General features: G+C 40.0%; 2 protein-coding genes across 2 annotated transcripts; one reads left to right on the forward strand and one right to left on the reverse strand.

Moving 5' to 3' along the window:
- Nucleotides 1-2052: 2052 nt before the first annotated feature.
- On the reverse strand, nucleotides 2053-5236 carry rtn4rl2b (reticulon 4 receptor-like 2b). Its single transcript, XM_083559876.1, has 3 exons — nucleotides 5067-5236; nucleotides 4120-4346; nucleotides 2053-3998 (listed from the first exon to the last, which is right to left on the reverse strand). Exons 1-3 carry the CDS (start codon nucleotides 5122-5124, stop codon nucleotides 2898-2900), a joined length of 1386 nt encoding a protein of 461 aa, XP_083416002.1. The 5' UTR covers nucleotides 5125-5236; the 3' UTR covers nucleotides 2053-2897.
- Nucleotides 5237-14499: 9263 nt separating this feature from the next.
- Nucleotides 14500-17412, forward strand: LOC310737255 (uncharacterized protein). The gene is made up of 2 exons (XM_083561493.1): nucleotides 14500-14665; nucleotides 15638-17412. Exons 1-2 carry the CDS (start codon nucleotides 14647-14649, stop codon nucleotides 17329-17331), a joined length of 1713 nt encoding a protein of 570 aa, XP_083417619.1. The 5' UTR covers nucleotides 14500-14646; the 3' UTR covers nucleotides 17332-17412.
- The last annotated feature ends 1275 nt before the right edge of the window (nucleotides 17413-18687 follow it).

Consider the following 18687-nt stretch of genomic DNA (forward strand, 5'->3'; position numbering starts at 1 on the left):
AGCATTGTATTATTGCATTGTATTATTGCAAGGGGCATCATTTTTTCCTTTCTTTAATGGGGTGCTGGCTCAGTCTGTAACAGAAGACGTGGGCCAGAGTGACTACCAGTATTATTGTGAAGATTTTATTATGATTTTAAATGTATTATTATGCCTCCTAATGCGAGATTACTTCTAGTTAATTTTGTTCTGCATCCTAAAGCAAAATGAGCATTACTTTTCAAACGTACTTTTCTAGACTATAAAAATAACATTATTACTATCATAATGATATATTTTTAAATTTATTGCTATTGAAACCATAACATATACATTTATGTTATGTTGAAAGTACTATTCTGTCGGTTGCTGGGTTCATTTAACAAACAATTAGGCTATGTTAATAACTAAGGGACATTATATTTTGAAAGCCAAACTTTATTGTTAAATACAAATATGATATGAGTAACATCTATATCAAAACATGTCTCTGGCATTGTTGGCTGTTCCAAATGTGGAGTAGTTTGGGGACCCCTGCATTGAACCTCTGGGATATCAAATATTGCTAACATGGTGACAACTTAATTCTGAATATGTTCCTGCAAATATTTTGATCCTCTTATATACAGTATCTCAGACTTAAAAGTTCTCTCAAGTCTGGTTCATGCTCCTTTTTCTATCAACTGGTGTGATCATCTCCTCCATTAAAACCCAGGTTTTTTGGGTAAAATTTCTCACTGAATTTTAGTTTTGTCTTTCACACACACACACACACACACACACACACACACACACACACACACACACACACACACACACACACACACACACACACACACACACACTTATATTACATTTATCTCCAAAGAGCTCATGAATGAACATGAACGTCACTATCACTCCAACATAGCCAAACATTACCATCTGTGGCTAGAAGGAAAGTCAGTGCCAGAGATAGAAAGATGGAGAGAGAGAGAGAGAGAGAGAGAGAGAGAAAGAGAGAGAGAGAGAGAGAGAGAGAGAGAGAGAGAGAAAGAGAGAGAGAGAGCAGACATAAACTTGAAAAGATGATTATATGTCAGAGAAAAACAGAATAAACTTCATCTTTGTCCTTGGCAGCAGAGAACAAACATGCAAAAAAAAAAAAACATGAAAGATAAAACAGAAGTGATGCAGTAGTGTAGGAGGGAAGAACAGCAGAGAGCGAGAATGAGAGAGAGAGAGAGGGAGGGCCAGAGAAGCAGAGCACTTATATGTATGAAGGAAACATTTCCGGCTGGTATTTATAAATGCTAACGTGTATGTGTGAGTGTTGTGGAGGCGTGTTCATTAAGAAATGTGTGAACATATATGACTCTCAATTACTGACTCAAGTTTTGTTCTCATTTGCCAACTGCAACACACACACACTCACACACACATGCCAAATCAGTCACACACATACAAACATGCACACATGGCTGCTTTCAAGAGATTTGAAGGGATTAACAGTAGGATTATGAGTAGTATCTAAATAAGGAGGTATTTAAAGTCTTAGTATCAAGCGACAACCACTTTATTTCACCTCGGCATACATCATTCAAGTCTCTGGGGGCTGTATGAAAAAATTAACACCATTCTTTCAGAAAGATTCTCTTCAATGGTATTTTGAGGACGGTGATAAAGAACTTTGGCCAATACTTTTTTTTTAATTTTTTATAAATTCCATAAATAATGAATTAGGTAGCTGTAAAGTGGCTGAAGGCCATGGCATATGATTTACATTGTATTCATATTTATCAAATCTTAGGGGTAGGGACATTACTAAGGGATAGAATTATTAGAATTTGATATCTTTTTAAACTGATTTTAACTGTAAGGGGGAACTTGGACCCAGGTGGTGCCAAAAAATTAATAAATCACTGCTTTAATAATCATAATCCTTTTGATTATTTAATTGCATGCATCTAAATCATATAGATCCAAATAAGAAACTAAATTATAGCATTGTTTATAATTGTTTATACTATATTTCATGCAGGTGTTATTCATTTTATTGGGATGAATAGCGAAATGTCAAATACTACAGACACGTTTTGTTTATTTAAAAAAAGCTTTATTCTGGTATTTATTTTACACAAATGTGATATGATGATGCACAGTAATGTGTACAGTGAATGCCTCCTTGTAACTGTAATTCAGGTACAATCCTCTTAAACAATAAAAAACACAGTGAAAGGTCAGAACTAACCTCACCACACAGATTACAATGTTATATGTTCAGCTCACTGCAGGACAGACATTACTACTAAATCCATAAAGGAATAAAGACACATGGGTGCAAAATCCATCCTTCAATATTTCTGATTATGGATTGTAAAACCAAGCAGACAGACAAGAAAAAGGAAAACCGTGCACAATCTTGTTTGACTAGCATTCTATCTCCAGTTGTTTACAAGATATTTAGTGTAACACAATGGAATTGCATATTTACAGCTGTGTATGTACTTTCATAAAGGTTTTATAGCACATCTCTGAAAAATCATCAAATGCATTTTTTGACCCCCCCCTCATCACACTGTACCACCATTTACATTCTATCTAGCTGTTTGTATCTCTGTTTCTGTGTCACTGACTGCAGAGTGCCCAGTGTAGAGCTGCAAGGTCTCCTGAGAGTTGCAGTCCAGGCAACGTTTCAAACTCTGCCTCATAAATGACACTAGGCAGCACCAAATATTTAAAGTGTTTGAGCATCTGTGTGTGCCTGTGAGCTTGTACCTGTGTGTTTGTGTGTGTGTATGCATGTGCCATCTTTGCCATTTCTGTGGTCTTTGTGGCTGCTGTAGTGTGCCTGTCAGCATCAGACCCCATTAAGTCGTCAGGGGCCGAATACAGAAAAAAGGCAAAAGAAGAGAAGAGAGGAAATTAGCACACTCTGTTCAGCCAAACAGCAAGTGAAGTGAGAGAGCCAGAACAGAGAGAGAAAGGAGATACAGAAACGAAGGAGCGGCAGAGGAAGAAGACGAAGGGAGCATCTGAGAGTCGTCGCAGTCGAGCTCGAAGCAGCGGACTGAGGTTGCATCCTCATTGCCATAGTTGGCCCAGTACTCTTCGGGCTCAAGTTTCGGCAAGGCAGCCTCCTCCGGCGTCAGCTCGTACTTAGGTGCTGAAGCGGCTGCAGCTGCTACTGCTGCAGAATGAGCATTCTTCACTGAGGAGAAAGGGAAGGCTTTGGGAAGGTCGGCTTTCTTCTGGTAAACGCCCTTGGCTGAGGCGACTGGTTTGTTCTTGGAGAACCACCAGCGTGTCTTGGTGCTGAAGGTGGTGGTGGTGGTGCCGGTCAGAGAACCAGGATCAGGCAGTGGACAGGTGGCAAAATCGAGCTCACGCAGGAAGCGCAGGTCCTGGCCCTGGCGTGCTGAAGGTGAGGTGCAGATCAGCTCAGAGCTCGAGACACGCGCATCACGGAACCACTGCCACAGAGAGCGTGCCTCACAGCCACATGCCCAGGGGTTCTCGTTGAGGCGCAGGAACTGCAAACCAGTGGTGTCCTTGAGTGTCTGACCAGGCAGCTCACGAAGGGCATTGTTGAACAGGTAGAGGATGGTCAGGCGGCCCAGATCACGAAAGGCACGGCGGTGGACCTGTCGGATTCGGTTTTCGTGCAACAGCAGCCGGTCAAGGTTGACAAGGCCACGGAAGGCGTTCTCAGAGACTGTGCGTAGGCGGTTGCCATGCAGAAACAGATGCGTGAGATTGACCAGGTCAGAGAACACACCATCGGGCAAGTGGTTCAGCTGGTTCTCCTGCAGGTAGAGGAACTGCAGGCTGTAAAGCTTGCGGAACACATCTGCAGGCAGCTCGGTCAAGCCACACCTGTGCATGTGCAGACTCTGAAGCCTTTCAAGACCCCGGAATGCCCCCCCATCCAACTGTTGCAACGATGGGTTGTCCCCAAGATCCAGCTCTTCAAGCACACGCAGGTTGCTGAAAGCACCTGCCTCAATCCAAGAGATGTTGTTGGAATACAGCCAAAGGACCTGAAAGTTACATAAAAAAAAAATGTTAAGAAATAAAATGGAAGGAAATGTGCAGTATACAATTTCCACTGACATAGCAACAGATTTACGTTAACATCCTGAAAAAAAGAGTTTGACTTGCCTGTGTTTCAAAGCCGAAGGAGTCAGATCTGAGCTCGGTGATGCGATTGTTCTGCAAGAAGACACGCTGCGAGTCGTAGGGCACGCCTGCCGGGACAGAGGAGAAGTTCTGAGACTGGCAGCTGACGGTCATAGGCATGTGGTAGCACACACACAGCCTTGGACACGCTTTCCCTGGGGCGCAGTGACTTGCCAACAGCCATAGCACCAGCCATAGAGTCAGACCGCCTAGAGAGAGGGGACAACAAGATTAGAGACATATTCGAACACTTTCTTTTGCATCATGTCCACATCCTGTCCATCTTTGCCTAAGGATGATCCCTTTTTAGTTTCCCCAACAGGATCCCCAACCAAGTATCCTGAAATGTGTCTAAACATGCGTGAAACAGCATGGGATTAGCGTCACATGGAAAAAGGAGCGGCGGGCATTAAAGTTTCATCTGTAGGGCTCCGGTAACACCGAACAATAACGTGGTGCTCCGAAATAGCGCAGCGCGTGAATTTTTCATGGCGCGCGCATTCATCATGCGTGCGCAAAATTTTCCGATGGCGTAGGTCGTGACCCGGTGCCACACGCTCCGCCGGACAAATACACAGTGTCCGATGCGCACGACGGCGCGCAGTGTTCAGAAAGAAATGAAAAGAAAAGGAATACGCACGGTGTCAGACTTTTTGCAAAGAAAGTGGATCGGATTTCTAATCCGTCAAGAACTTATTTGAAAAGACAGTGATGCGAATTAAAAGGTGCCTCCCAAGCGTAACTTTTTAATTGGACTTTTACGCGTCATTTTTTTACATTTCATGCGGGTGCAAACTTTAAAGCGTCTTCAAATACAGGAACTTAAAGCGCATTAACCACCAATATTAACTACAAATCTAATGCAAATCATTATCATATTCTTATCATTAACATGCATGAACGAATAGGAAAATCAAGTCGGTACTTACTCTTGAAACTGAGCGCGTTGGAGATGCGTTGACGCCGCGCGGCACCACGAGTTACCATCTTGAACCAAAGCCGTGAGCGAGTTAGCCTGAGCGGGGGAAAAGCCTGCTATCTCTGCTTCTAGTCAGCTCTGGATCTCGAGCTCGGGCCGCTGCGACTGAGGAGCGACACCAGCACGGGCGCGCTTTATAGCGCGAGTGCGCGGGGGCGGGCGCGCGCGGCTCTGGGATCTCTCATACGTAACGCGCGCGAGGGCGCGACGGAAAAAAAAGAGGAGGAAGCTGCACGCCGTGTGTGTGTGTGTGTGTGTGTGTGTGTGCGCGAGGGAGACAGAACTTGCTCGTGTTTTCGGGCACAAAGGGCCGTCACTCTCCCGTGAGTGCAATTAAAATGACACGAGATTAAAAGTTGTCAGGACGTAGGCATTTTAAAAGGAAATAGCTCAGCAAACTAAAAAGCCAGCAATTGTGAGGACAAAAAAATGGACCGGAAGACAGAAGAATGATGCCCTATAATAATAATAATAATAATAATAATAATAATAATAATAATAATAATAATAAATAAACTAATTAATTATTACAATCGTTTTTTACGTTATTTCTGGTTTTTCTTCCACTTTTTAGTAAATTAAGTGAATTTTATTATAGATGCTAAACTTTTTTTTTTTTTTAGCATGGACATTTGAAGTTCTACTTCACTGTAGTGTTTTACTTTATTATTATTATAATTATTATTATTATTATTATTATTATTATTATTATTATTATTATTATTATTAGCAGAAGCAGTAGTAGAAGTAGTAGTACTGGTAATATATTTTAAATTTGAGTTCACATTTATTGGAAACCAAGTGTCATATTTTTGTCTAAATATGTCTAAATTAGGACTTGTCTAAATTGGACATAGGTGTAATAAAAGTGTAGAATATTTGATTTAATTTGAGAAGTGGTGTGTGTGTGTGTGTGTGTGTGTGTGTGTGTGTGTGTGTGTGTGTGTGTGTGTGTGTGTGTGCGCGTGTGTGTAGTGTATTGTGTGCATAATGTAGTGTGGGCCGCTATTGTTGAGTCAGTTCTGACCTGTTCTGTCCTGAACATGACTGAGGTCGTTCTGAATGTTCTCAAGATGCAAACCATCTGCACACACACACACACACACACACACACACACACACACACACACACACACACACACACACACACACACACACACACAAATAACATGATATGATATGATAGATGTTTTACTATATTTGTGAGCCAATTATACCAATTGACCAGTACTTATTCACGTATGAGGCTTGTACATGTAACAAACATGTGTACACTAATAATACTAATATACATGTATTCTAATATGCACATCATTGTGATCTATGAATAAAGAGAGCATTTCAGGGGGGTAATCAATTCACTAAGGGTGAAACTGAGACATTGGAGAGATTAAAAAAAGAAATAATTATGGTCTAATTATGCCACAGTGCCGTTAAATTGTTGAATCAGAAGATGCTAATTCATTTTCTATAACTGGCTTTGGCATTAATGCTGGCTGCATGGTATATAACAGGTTTGTTTTAATGTGCACATCCTAATTCTTTTTTATAGCTCGCCACATATTCGACACCTAATAATAAACAGTTAAAATGTGTAATTTATACTAGCTGTAGTTAAGATTTTTGTAAGGATATAGAGCACTTTTAAGTTATATTCCTTACTTAACACAGTCTTAAACCATATGAACATGTTCTTCAAAGTGTTTTTAATATATTACTAAAGTCTTACAGTCAGTAACTACTTAACTACTGAGTGGTAGCTCAGTAGTTAAGGCTCTGGGTTACTGATCAGAAGGTCAGGGGTTCAAGTCCTGGTGTCACCAAGCTGCCACTTTTGGGGCTTTGAGCAAGGTCCTTAACCCTCTGTGTTCCAGGAGCATTGTATCATGGCTGACCCTGCACCCTGACCCCAGCTTCCAAACAATGTGGGATATGTGAGGACAATAATTTCACTATTCTGTAATGTCTTCTTCTTTTCGCTGCCCCAATAGGGGTTGCCACAGTGGATTATCCGTCTCCATACCACCCTGTCCTCTACATCTGCCTCTTTCAAACCAACTACCTGCATGTCTTCCCTCACCATAAACCTCCATAAACCTCGTCCTTGGCTTTCCTCTTTTCCTCCTTCCTGGCGGCTCCATCCTCAGCATTCTCCTACCGATATACCCTATGTCCCTCCTCTGCACATGTCCAAACCATCTCAATAGTGCCTCTTTCACTTTGTCCCCAAAACGTCCTACATACGGTGTCCCTCTTATTAACTTGTTTCTAATCCTGTCCATTTTCATCACTTACAATGAAAATCTCACCTTCTCATCACCTCTGTTACCTTCACCACCATGCCCATTAAAGTCTGTCCCAATCACCAATCTTTTATTCCTAGGTACACCATCTACCACTTCATCTAACTCACTCCAGATTTTTTCTTCTCCTTCATCTCACAACCCACTTGTGGAGCATAAGCACTGCTGACATTTTTTTTTATCACCACTTCAAGTTCCAGCTTCATGTTCATCATTCAATCGATAAATCTCTTCACATCCACTACACTTACTGTACTCTTCCTTCAGAATCACCCTACACCATTTCTCTTTCCATCCACACAATGATAGAACAGTTTAAACCCCCCTCCAATGTTCCTGGCCTTACTCCCTTTCCATTTGGTCTCCTAAACACACAACATATCTACCTTTCTCCTCTCCATCATTTCAGATACCTCTCTCCCTTTGCCAGTCATAGTACCATCATTTAAAGTGCCAACCCTAACCACCACTCTGCTATACTTCTCTCTTATCTGCTGTCTGTGTAGATGTCTTCTTCCTCTCCTTCTTCTCTTTTGGCCAACAGTAGCCCAATTTCTATCGGTACCCTGTTCGCTAACAATACTTGTGGTGGTTGTTGGTAACCCGGGCCTCGACCGATCCGGAATGAAATTCTGATTCGTGATCCACATGTTTGATTTGGCACGTTTTACACTGAATTCCCTTCATAACGCAACCCTCCCCATTTATCTGGTCTTGGGACTGGCACTAAGAGTGCACTGGCTTGTGCAACAATAATGGCTGGGTTACTATGCTGTAATGTATATGTGACAAATAAAGGCTATTCTATTTACAAGCCCGATAGTTAGAAATGTAAAGAAACCAAATCATATTCATAATCTGATATATAATTTCAGTATACTTTTAAGATGGTAGAAGGTTATGTAGCTATGGAATTAAACTCTGTCCCATAGGTAGTTACACTGCCCGATTTTCATCCAAGAGTTTTCATCCTTTAGTGCTACAGTGCATTAGGAAAATATTCACAGCGCTTCACTTTTTCCACATTTTGTCATGTTACAGCCTTATTCCAAAATGAATTCAGTTAATTTTCCTCAAAATCCTACAAACAATACCTCATAATGACAATGTGAAAGAAGTTTCTTTGAAATCTTTGCAAATGTATAAAAAAACCTTCACATGTACGTATATAAGTATTCACATCCTTTCCTCAATACTTTGTTGAAGCATCTTTGATGCTACAAGATCGGCACCTATTTTTGGGCAGTTTCTCCCATTCTTCTTTGCAGAACCTCTCAAGCTCCATCAGGTTGAATAGGGAGCATTGGTGCACAGCCATTTTTAGATCTCCCCAGAGATGTCTGGGCTCTGGCTGGGCCACTCAAGGGCATTCACAGAACTGTCCTGTAGCCACTCGTTGTACACATCTTAGAATAGAATAGCCTTTATTTGTCACATATACATTACAGCACAGTAAAATTTTGTTCTTCGCATATCCCAGCTTGCTTAAAAGGGCCTTGCTCAAGGACCCAAGAGTGGCAGCTTGGCAATACCGGGGCTTGAACCCCTGACCTTCCGATCAGTAATCCAGCGCCTTAACCACTGGAGCTACCACTCCCCCCTTGGCTGTGTGCTTAGAGTTGTGGTCCTGTTGAAAGATGAACCGTCGCCCCAGTCTGAGATCCAGAGAGCTCTAGAGAAAGTTTTTATTAAGGACGTCTCTGTACATTGCTGCATTCATCTTTCCCTTGATCCTGACTAGTCTCCCAGTTCCTGTCACTGAAAAACATCTCCACAGCATGATGCCGCCACCACCATGCTTTACTGTAGGGATGGTATTGGCCAGGTGATGAGTGGTGCCTGTAACTCCAGACATGATGCTTGCTCCAGACATTGACACTTTGTTTCTCATGGCGTGAGAGTCCTTTATGTGCCTTTAGGCAAACTCCAAGTGAGGCATCATGTGCCTTTTACTGAGGAGTGGCTTCCATCTGGCCACTCTACCATACAAGCCTGATTGAAGGAGTGCTGCAGAGATGGTTGTTCCTCTGAAAGGTTCTCCTCTCTCCTATCTCTTTCAGAGTGATCATCGGGTTCTTGGCCACCTCCCTGACTAAGGCCCTTCTTCCCTGATCGCTCAGTTTAGCCAGGTGGCTCTAGGAACAGTTTTGGTGGTTCCAAACTTGTTCCATTTACGGAGATGGGGCCACCGTGTTCATTTAGATCTTCAATGCTGTAGAAATATTTCTGTACCCTTCCCCAAATCAGTTCTACAAAAAATTCCTTCAACTTCATGGCTTGGTTTTGTGCTCTGACATGCACTGTCAACTGTTGGACCTTATATAGACAGGTGTGTGTGTGCCTTTCCAAATCAGGTCCAATCAACTGAATTTACCACAGATGGACAACAAACAAGTTATAGAAATATCTCAAGGATGATTAGTGGGATTTTAGATGTCATGGCAGTGTCATAGCAAAGGCTGTGAATACTTATGTATGTGATTTTCTTCGTTTTTTATAAATAAATAAAAAAACGCATAGATTTTAAACAAACTTTTTTGTTGTAATTATGGTGTATTGTTTGTAGAATTTTAAGGAAAAAGAATTTAATCTATTTTGGAATAAGACTGTAACAAATTTGGAAAAAGTGATGTGCCATTAATACTTTCCGGATGCACTGTAGTTGAAGGAAGTTCTAGCACTTTATAATATTCTATAATGAAGATAGTCAAAATCAAAACTTTCAAGTAGGTTTGAAATAGTCAACTTTTGGTTCCTGCAGAGGGCTAAAATCTGTGCAAACATGCACAGACTTGCACAAGAACACAGTTGCATGTCTGTAAATACACCTACACAGAATGTTCTGTAAGCCTAGCAGTCCAGTCATTTTGGAAAATTAAAATCACTACAGGGTGCCAGGGGGAAGGGTTGTTGGGGAACACACACACACACACACACACACACACACACACACACACACACACACACACACACACGCACACACACAAATACTGTACGCATAAATACAATATGTACACTCACGTTTACACAGATACAGAGAGTAAACAGTACACCAATTTGCACACACACTCGCATGTACATTTCTGGTTTGACTTTTGTCATATAGCCTCATTTCACACAATCATGTCAAACCATTGGCTCAGTCATTTAAAGATTCAGTACACTACAGGGGAGCACAGGCTAAGGCGCACACCCGCGGGGTAAGTTAGGCCCAAGCATACACAAGCACACTGGCACACATGAGGCAGTGGGATCAGACAGATGACCACACTCCTCCTCACCACTCGGGACACTGACACACTCATTATAGAGCAGCAGATGGCAGAATGGGGTGTGGGCAGTTCGCTGTGTATGTTTGTGTGTTGGCACATGTGATGTTCATGCTTACACATGTGCATGCCCTTTAAGTTGTGAACCACGCAACTTTTGCTGGTGATTGAGCTGTTCATATGGAATTTGGGTCGCAGGGACGCATTGCTTTTATGAAATACTGCTAAAAATGTATTAAAATAACGTATAACGTTTTAGCAAAAGGAAACGAGATTATTTATGAATTTATTAAAGTGCATGATAGCTAAGTATCCATCAAAACACAAACTAATGATTTGCCCTAAACAGTACAAACATGTACTCCCTGTATGGGTTCTAATATACACTTGTTACAAAATTTAAGATACAATATTGTAGCCTATATGTAGTCCCAGTTACCCCAGCATCGTCTTTGATTAATAGCTAGCAATTCTAGTGTTTCAGTCACTGAAATTTTACTTTACTGTATTATGTGAACATATTAAGGTGAAGAATTAGTGGAATTATTCAGCTATTATGTCATTATATGCAGGGTAACTCAATATTAGCTAGCCAACTAACTTTTTGTTAAACATAGCAATAGCAATATCTTCTGCTAACATAAACTTCCTGGTTGTCTCATAGCTAGCTAGCTGACAAAACTGAGTGAACTCTATGTGTGGAGATTAAAATGTGTAAATAAAGAATCATGAAGCAGGAAATAACAGCAGCAGTAAACAATTCTATTTTTTAGTCAATTTTGTGGTTTTCAGTTAAAGCGTTTGCATTTGTATACCAATGTATATTTTTCCCTTTTTTTAAGCCTGTTACTTTTCTGCGTTTCTTCGTTCGATTTTTTTTTATAGCATTTGTCTGCTACAACACGTAATTTATCTGTTTCCAAACATGATTGACTACGGCTTTAATACATTAAATTGCTTATTTTCAATGTTTGTATATTTAATTTATGCATATATCTTTTACATTTATCATATTTTAAATTATTATATTCTAGATGCTTATATCTTCACAACTAAACAAAATGTCAGTGTATTTTATTAAAGCATGTTTGTCAACCTGACATCTGCAATTATCATTACAAACAATACAAATGTTGATTTACACAATTTACACCTTGCATACTCAAAAATACACTTTTGTACATAAAAACCCTGAATTAGGTTTCTATATATTTTTAATAAGCAAAACATCTTATTTACATTGTTTATCAGATTAATCGTCCGATTAATTGATTAGCAAAATAATCGTTAGTTGCAGCCCTAGTTTCCAATCAATCACAGATTTCATAACATTCTCGACAGAGAGAAAGGATTTTTTTTCTCTGACAAATTTATGTTTATAATTTTTTTTTTAAATACACAAAAAAAAAAATAGACAGTTAACAACAAATTAATGTTTTGTGTTTGGTTATTTTAATATCTGTATATTCTCCACACAACATGGCCTGCAGTTGTTTCCTGGAGCAAATACTGTCCACACTTTCCTCTCTATCTGTCTACTACATTCACTCTTTCTCTACTCTATCTCTTATCCTCCTCTTCATGTTTGTGGGCAGAGGTAGAGAAAGACGAACTCATTCATGCCAGTCACTCACTATCGGAAGTGAGGAGGGGAGACTGAGAGAGCCTGAGTGGAAGAGGATGGAGGAGTAGAGAGAAACTTGCACGAATGAATTAGGTATGGAGGAGTTTGCGTGTACCAAATTCATCCTCCAATACCCAAAAAAGGACTGTTACGTACACAAGGATTTCTACTCTTTTAATGACAAAGAAAAGTGTCTGGATAAGATTTTAATGTGCGTGTGAATGGCGCAGTTTGTCTTCCAAGTTTCAACGCCTCTCACATCTTCATTCTTTTCCTCTTTTTCCACCACATTGTGTTTGGCTGATGAATATGCTGTCAGTCATTCCTCCACTCCCGCATCTCTCTACGCAGAACTAAATACAGGCCTGTCATCTCTATCTAATTCAAATTATTTTAGGTTTACTTGCATGCCTCATTGACTGCCTCCTTCACCTATTTCTGCCACCAGTTTATTCATTTGCCTCTATTTTTAAATAGTGGAGATTTGTGTCATATTCCAAGCCTATTTGACGCAGATGGGATGATGCAGACAGAGAGAGAGAGAGAGAGAGAGAGAGAGAGAGAGAGAGAGAGAGAGAGAGAGAGAGAGAGAGAGAGAGAGATGGCAATAAAATAGCAGCATGTTGTGATAAACAGTTGGTTGTTTAGTTTGTTGGATTTGATGTTTTAGTTTTCAAAGGTATTCCATGAATTCTTTTAATGATTGACCACTAGACTCATATGGTGAACTAGTAACTGCAGATTAGGTCAATATTTCTATAGTACTTCATTTGGCAAAATGTAAGGTTTTTCCCAGTTACATTGATCTTTCTCAAAAATCTCTTAATACTGGCCAGGGTTTGTGGTGGATTGGGAACAACATTGATCTAAGAATATACGCAGGATGGGATACCAAGTCCATTTCAAGGCAACACACATACTCACCCGCATTCACACCTAATTTGCTTTAGCCAGTCCACCTACTGGCATGTTATTTTGATAGTGGTGGAAACCGAGGCATCCACAGGAAACCCACACAAACACGAGGAGAACATGTTAAACTCCACACACACTGTAATCTGAGCTCAGGACTGAATTAGGAAACCTCAGAGCTGAGAGGTGGCAATGCTACCCACAGTGCCATCATGCTGCACCCTCCTCTAACATGCTCTGCTTTATTCCTTTCTTTTAGTGAAGTCTATAATAATTTCAAACAGTTTACTTGAAATCTTGTTTAAGGAATATAAAGATCCCAAAGGCTTAGAGTCATATGGTATGACAGCATGAAGGCCAATGACATCTTCCAGTTCAAGAGCTGAAGAGGTGTACAAAAAAATCATAGAAGTAACAGACTTCCAGGTTTGCATTGCATCTAAATTGTACTTAGATTAAAAAGACTTTCATATTACAATCTGTATTATTTAACTGATTCTCCCATTTCCACAACTGTCACAACGTCGCTTCACATCTTTATAATTTGAGTTATTGTGCATGTTCTCCACGTGTCTGCACTTTCCTCTGGGCTCTCCTGTGTCCTCCCACTCAATAAAAAATACATGTGGATGAATTGGCTGCTCTAAACTGGCAGTAGGTGTGAGTGGTATGCGGTGTGTACTGGAATTCCAAACAGGGGGTATTCCCACCTGTGTTTCTGGAATGATCCTGACTGAAAGAGTAACCATAAATAAATGCATGAATGAGTGAATAAATGAATGAATGAATTAAATAAATAAATAATAAGAAATTGCTAAAATATAGAGCAGTGAATATAGGAGAGTGAATTTGCGAGCATATTCACAAAGGCATCACTGGGCGACTTTTTTTTTGTGTTTTTGTTTTTTTCCCTGAAAAGAGTTGTCAACACAGCACTAACCACCAAACCAAAAGAAAGAAATTATTTCAATTGTTTGCTTAAATAAAGCACATGCTAACTTATGAGGATAGATAGATAGATAGATAGATAGATAGATAGATAGATAGATAGATAGATAGATAGATAGATAGATAGATAGATAGATAGATAGATAGATAGATAGATAGATAGATAGATAGATAGCACATTATAGATAATCCCATATGGTATGTTTTTTGCTACTTGTGAAAAATAAATGAACATCTGCCATATCCTCTTTCACTCACCTGCATACTGCACCTTTTGTTTACGTATAGACAATGTCCCTTCGCGCCACTAGAGGCGCTGTTCTGTGCCTGCAGCCGCTCACAGCCGAGGAAGCAAAACAACCAGTGAAAGGTAGCGGAAGTGAATGCTATTGTAGATGTATATGTTACTATGCGGTTTATTTCAACAGAATAAAATTAAATTCGACCTCAGCGACTAAACGTCTTCTGGGAAAAATGATGATTTACATAATGTGTGAGTGTCGAGCACCTGGAAAACATTTGATTTTATTTGTGTTTTTGTACTGCAGAAGAATGGGCTCTGCTGCTTAATGTAACTAGCACTGTACTATCCTGCAGGTGTTTGTTTTTTTATTTGTTTTTCTTCGAGTTAATGAAGTTCATATAATGTATTAATTATGTATTAGAGAACTCAGTAATGAGGAAGAAATTTGCATTAAAAAAATGTCAATCAACAAGTTGGCGAAAAACGGCAGGTCTTTAATTTAGAGTCATATAGGATTTGATTCATTTGAATCACTTGTATCATTATTATATTAACTTAATATTATATATATATATATATATATATATATATATATATATATATATATATATATATAATATTAAGGTTTCTCAGTGGATATTAGCTAATAGTTGTTGGAAAAAAGTTGCCAGATGACGCAATAGTAGAAAAAAAAGAACAATTTATGTTGAAAGCTGTATAATTACAGGACATTTAAAATTTCAGACAGTCATATGATCATATTGTTTTGTTTGCATTCATGCTCTTCATTAGACATCTTAGTTAATTTTATTAAAATTAATTTTAAATATTCACCTGTCCTAACAAAAATAAAAGATATTGCTGTAAAAGTCATGATTAAGTTGAAGAACACAACACTTTACTGTTCACATAAACTGTAAATTATTATGACACCTGACTTGGATAAGTGTCCACAAACTTTTGTTCATATAGCGTTGTGCAGCTGCAACCCAGTACTGTTAATTTCATGTTGCCTGATCATTTTCATGTCTATTGCCAATTGTTTATTATTTTTTTTGGTTCTTTTGTACGGCATCCTGCCTTTTCTAGCATCCCCATCATCTACTGTTAAGGGGGTGACAGAATAACTGGCTCATTTGTAAAAAGGGGACTGGAATTATATTGGTTCTACTGTAATTTGCAAGTTTCCCTTATCTTGTATACCTTCCTATGACCTTTTAGCTCCCCTGATGGCTGGTGATGCTTCTGATGATGACATGCCACTGACTCCACCCTCTCCAGGCAAGACGAAAAAGCAACAAAGCTCACCCGAATCCTGGTCCCAAGAAGACCTCAGTTTAGAAGCCGTCAATGCATCGGATAGAAAGAAGTCACCAACAGAGCAGATGGATGATCAAGGAAGAACATATAGCTATATGAGCCCGATCAGCAGCGATGTGGAAGACATTCCAGAAAAGCCTCAAACAAGAGAACACAGTAAGAAACAGGCCAAGAGGCATTCCACAAAGAGACCACACCAAGAAAAGTCTCAAATAAGAGGAAGCATAAAAAAAATAAAGCAGTGTAGTGATATTAGTTCAGCTGAAAGTGAGTCTGATTTTGAAGAAGCATCACAAAACAAAAGGAGTCAGGAAACAAAAGCGAAGATGTCACCAAAAGACTCAGACCAGGAGTCCGGAAATTGTGTCACTGGAAAGGCATGGGTTAGAAAGCAACAAAACAGTAAACAGTCCAATAGCCATGTTTTAACAGACAGTGATTCTAAAATCTCTGTTAAGTTGATAAAGACAGCACCTATGTCCAGAAAGACAAAAGAAAAGTGTATAATGTTTACAGAAAAGGTTGAGCAAGCAGACTGCGGTTTATCCGACTGGGACAACAGCAGAGTAAAGAGCGGAAGCACGTCTGAGGATGAAAAAACTAAAGATGCTGCAGAGCATCAACTAAAAAACAGTACTGAAAAATTGCAAAAAAAAAGCAATCATGGATATGCAGATTCTGCATCCTCGGATGATAAAGAGGACGTGGAAGAGAGGCCAAAAAAGCATCGTGTCAAGGTACCTCAGAAGAGGAAGGATCGAGATTTAAAACTGTTACTTAGGAAGTCTGAGGTTCTGGAGAAACCTACTGAGGGCTCACCAAGTAAGCCTCGAGTTCAGAAAAAAGAAGGACAGAGCCCTCGCAAAGCCGTTCCCATCGAGTGCGAAATATGCGGTCGCAACATCCGGTGCAAAGCCATTTTGGAGAGGCACATGCTCTCGCACACAGGAGAGAAGCCATTCGAATGCGATGTGTGCGGCAAGCACTACACCAGCAGCTCCAACCTGCGCATCCACCAGCTCAGCCACAGCGGGAAGATGGATTACACCTGCAATTTGTGTGGCCAGAAGTTCACTCACTTGCCGTATCTGAAGAGACATCTTTTAAGACACTCGGGGAAAAAGATGCACATTTGCGAATACTGTGGCAAAGGCTTCATCCAAAAGTACCACCTTTTGCGCCACATACTGGTACACACGAGGCAAATGCCGCACATCTGTGAAAAGTGTGGCATGAGCTTCAACCGGACAGACTACCTAAAGCAACACCTGCGCAGCATCCACCTGATCGAAAGCAGCACACACAAGACAAAGCCGGAAAAACTTTTTATGTGCGAGACATGCGGTAAATCCTTTGCCAGCCTCACTAGCCTGGAAATACACAAACGAGTACACACAGCGGCCAAGCCGTATTCATGCATCGTATGTTTGCGCCACTTTAAACAATCGAGTCACCTGTATTCGCACATGTTAATGCACTCCAGCGAGAAGCCACATGCATGTAATCTCTGCGGGTTAAAGTTTTCTCGCAAAATCTACCTGCAAAAGCACAAAGAAAAGATGCATAGTAGACCCGGAATGTCCCAAAGTCCTTGACTGTTTCCGCATTGCCCATTTAAAAAAAAAAAAAACGTTCTGAATGTTTGTTATCATATTAAACCTGTGTTTGTGAATTCACCTATACAGACTCAAAACATTGACATTACTATAGGCACTTTGTTTTACTATTAATTCTAGTGAGTGGCAAAAAAAATGTAGCTTAATGTGGAAAACCAAAAAAAAAAAAAAAGAGTTTACTTTGTATTTAATACTTAAAGCTAGAATGGTGTTGTAGTGCCATGAGCAATCGCACCCTCTAAGGTCACAAACTATGATGGTCACAGAATCTGCCGGTGCATAATCCTCTTCGAAAAGCATGCAGATGTTACTATCGAGATCAGACAAAAACTGCCTTTTTTGTGCAGTCTGAAGTGGTGTCCAGTGGTCGAATCCAAGCAGAGATGGCAAAAGTACATATTTAGTACAGCCTTCACTCAAGTAGAAGCACAGATACTCTGTATCTGTCTGGTAAAAGTTGAAGTACTGACTACACTTTTTCGCTTTAGTTAAAATTTGGGCTCTGAAATGTACTTGAGTCAAAAGTAGCCATTACTCATACATGTTTTAATGAAAACTGGACCTCACATCATATTAATACAAAAGAAATTTAGCTACCTAATGAATGTATCTAGGCTGAACAACCACCATATAGAACACAAGCAGAGAAAATATGATGATCAGGTTATCAGGAATGTCTCTTTTCTAAGTTGCTGACTCCCTCGGTCTCATCCATGTTAACCCCATACTTCTTGTTGCATTCTGCCTTGCTTGGTGTTAGCTTTGTAAACTACCGTACTTTCGGACTATAAGCCGCTACTTTTTTTCCACGTTTTGAACCCCGCGGCTTAAACAACGACGCGGCTAATTTATGAATTTTTCCTGGGTTTTTTCCCGGTTTAACAAACTTCAAGCCAAAAAACTGAGCCCCATAACATTAGACCAATTAAATTTCCGAGCGGAAACGAAAAAACGCACCTCACCTGTGTTATGAGCTGCACGGCATCGGGAGAAAAACTTCAATCAGGTGATATTTAAACGCACGACGATGCCAAATGATAAACTCCCGAGAGAAATAGTTGTGAAAGGAAGGCGGAAGACAGTGAACAATGACTTTCTTGGTTGGCTACTGTTTATATACAAGCCGTTGTAACCCGTTGAGTCAGGGTGAAGCGAGAGCTCGCTAACTCCAGCTGCAACAGAAATCATATAAACACAGACAGGTTTCCAAAACTCTTGCTTTTTTATTTTTCTTGGCAACAGCGTTACGGGTTAGTCAAAGAAACTTAGAAATGAGCATCAGAAAATAAAATGGACATAATCCTCGGTTTCCACACATGCAGTAATAGCGGAAGA

This window comes from Silurus aristotelis (assembly GCF_946808225.1).
Source record: "Silurus aristotelis genome assembly, chromosome: 14".
NCBI lineage: Eukaryota > Metazoa > Chordata > Actinopteri > Siluriformes > Siluridae > Silurus > Silurus aristotelis.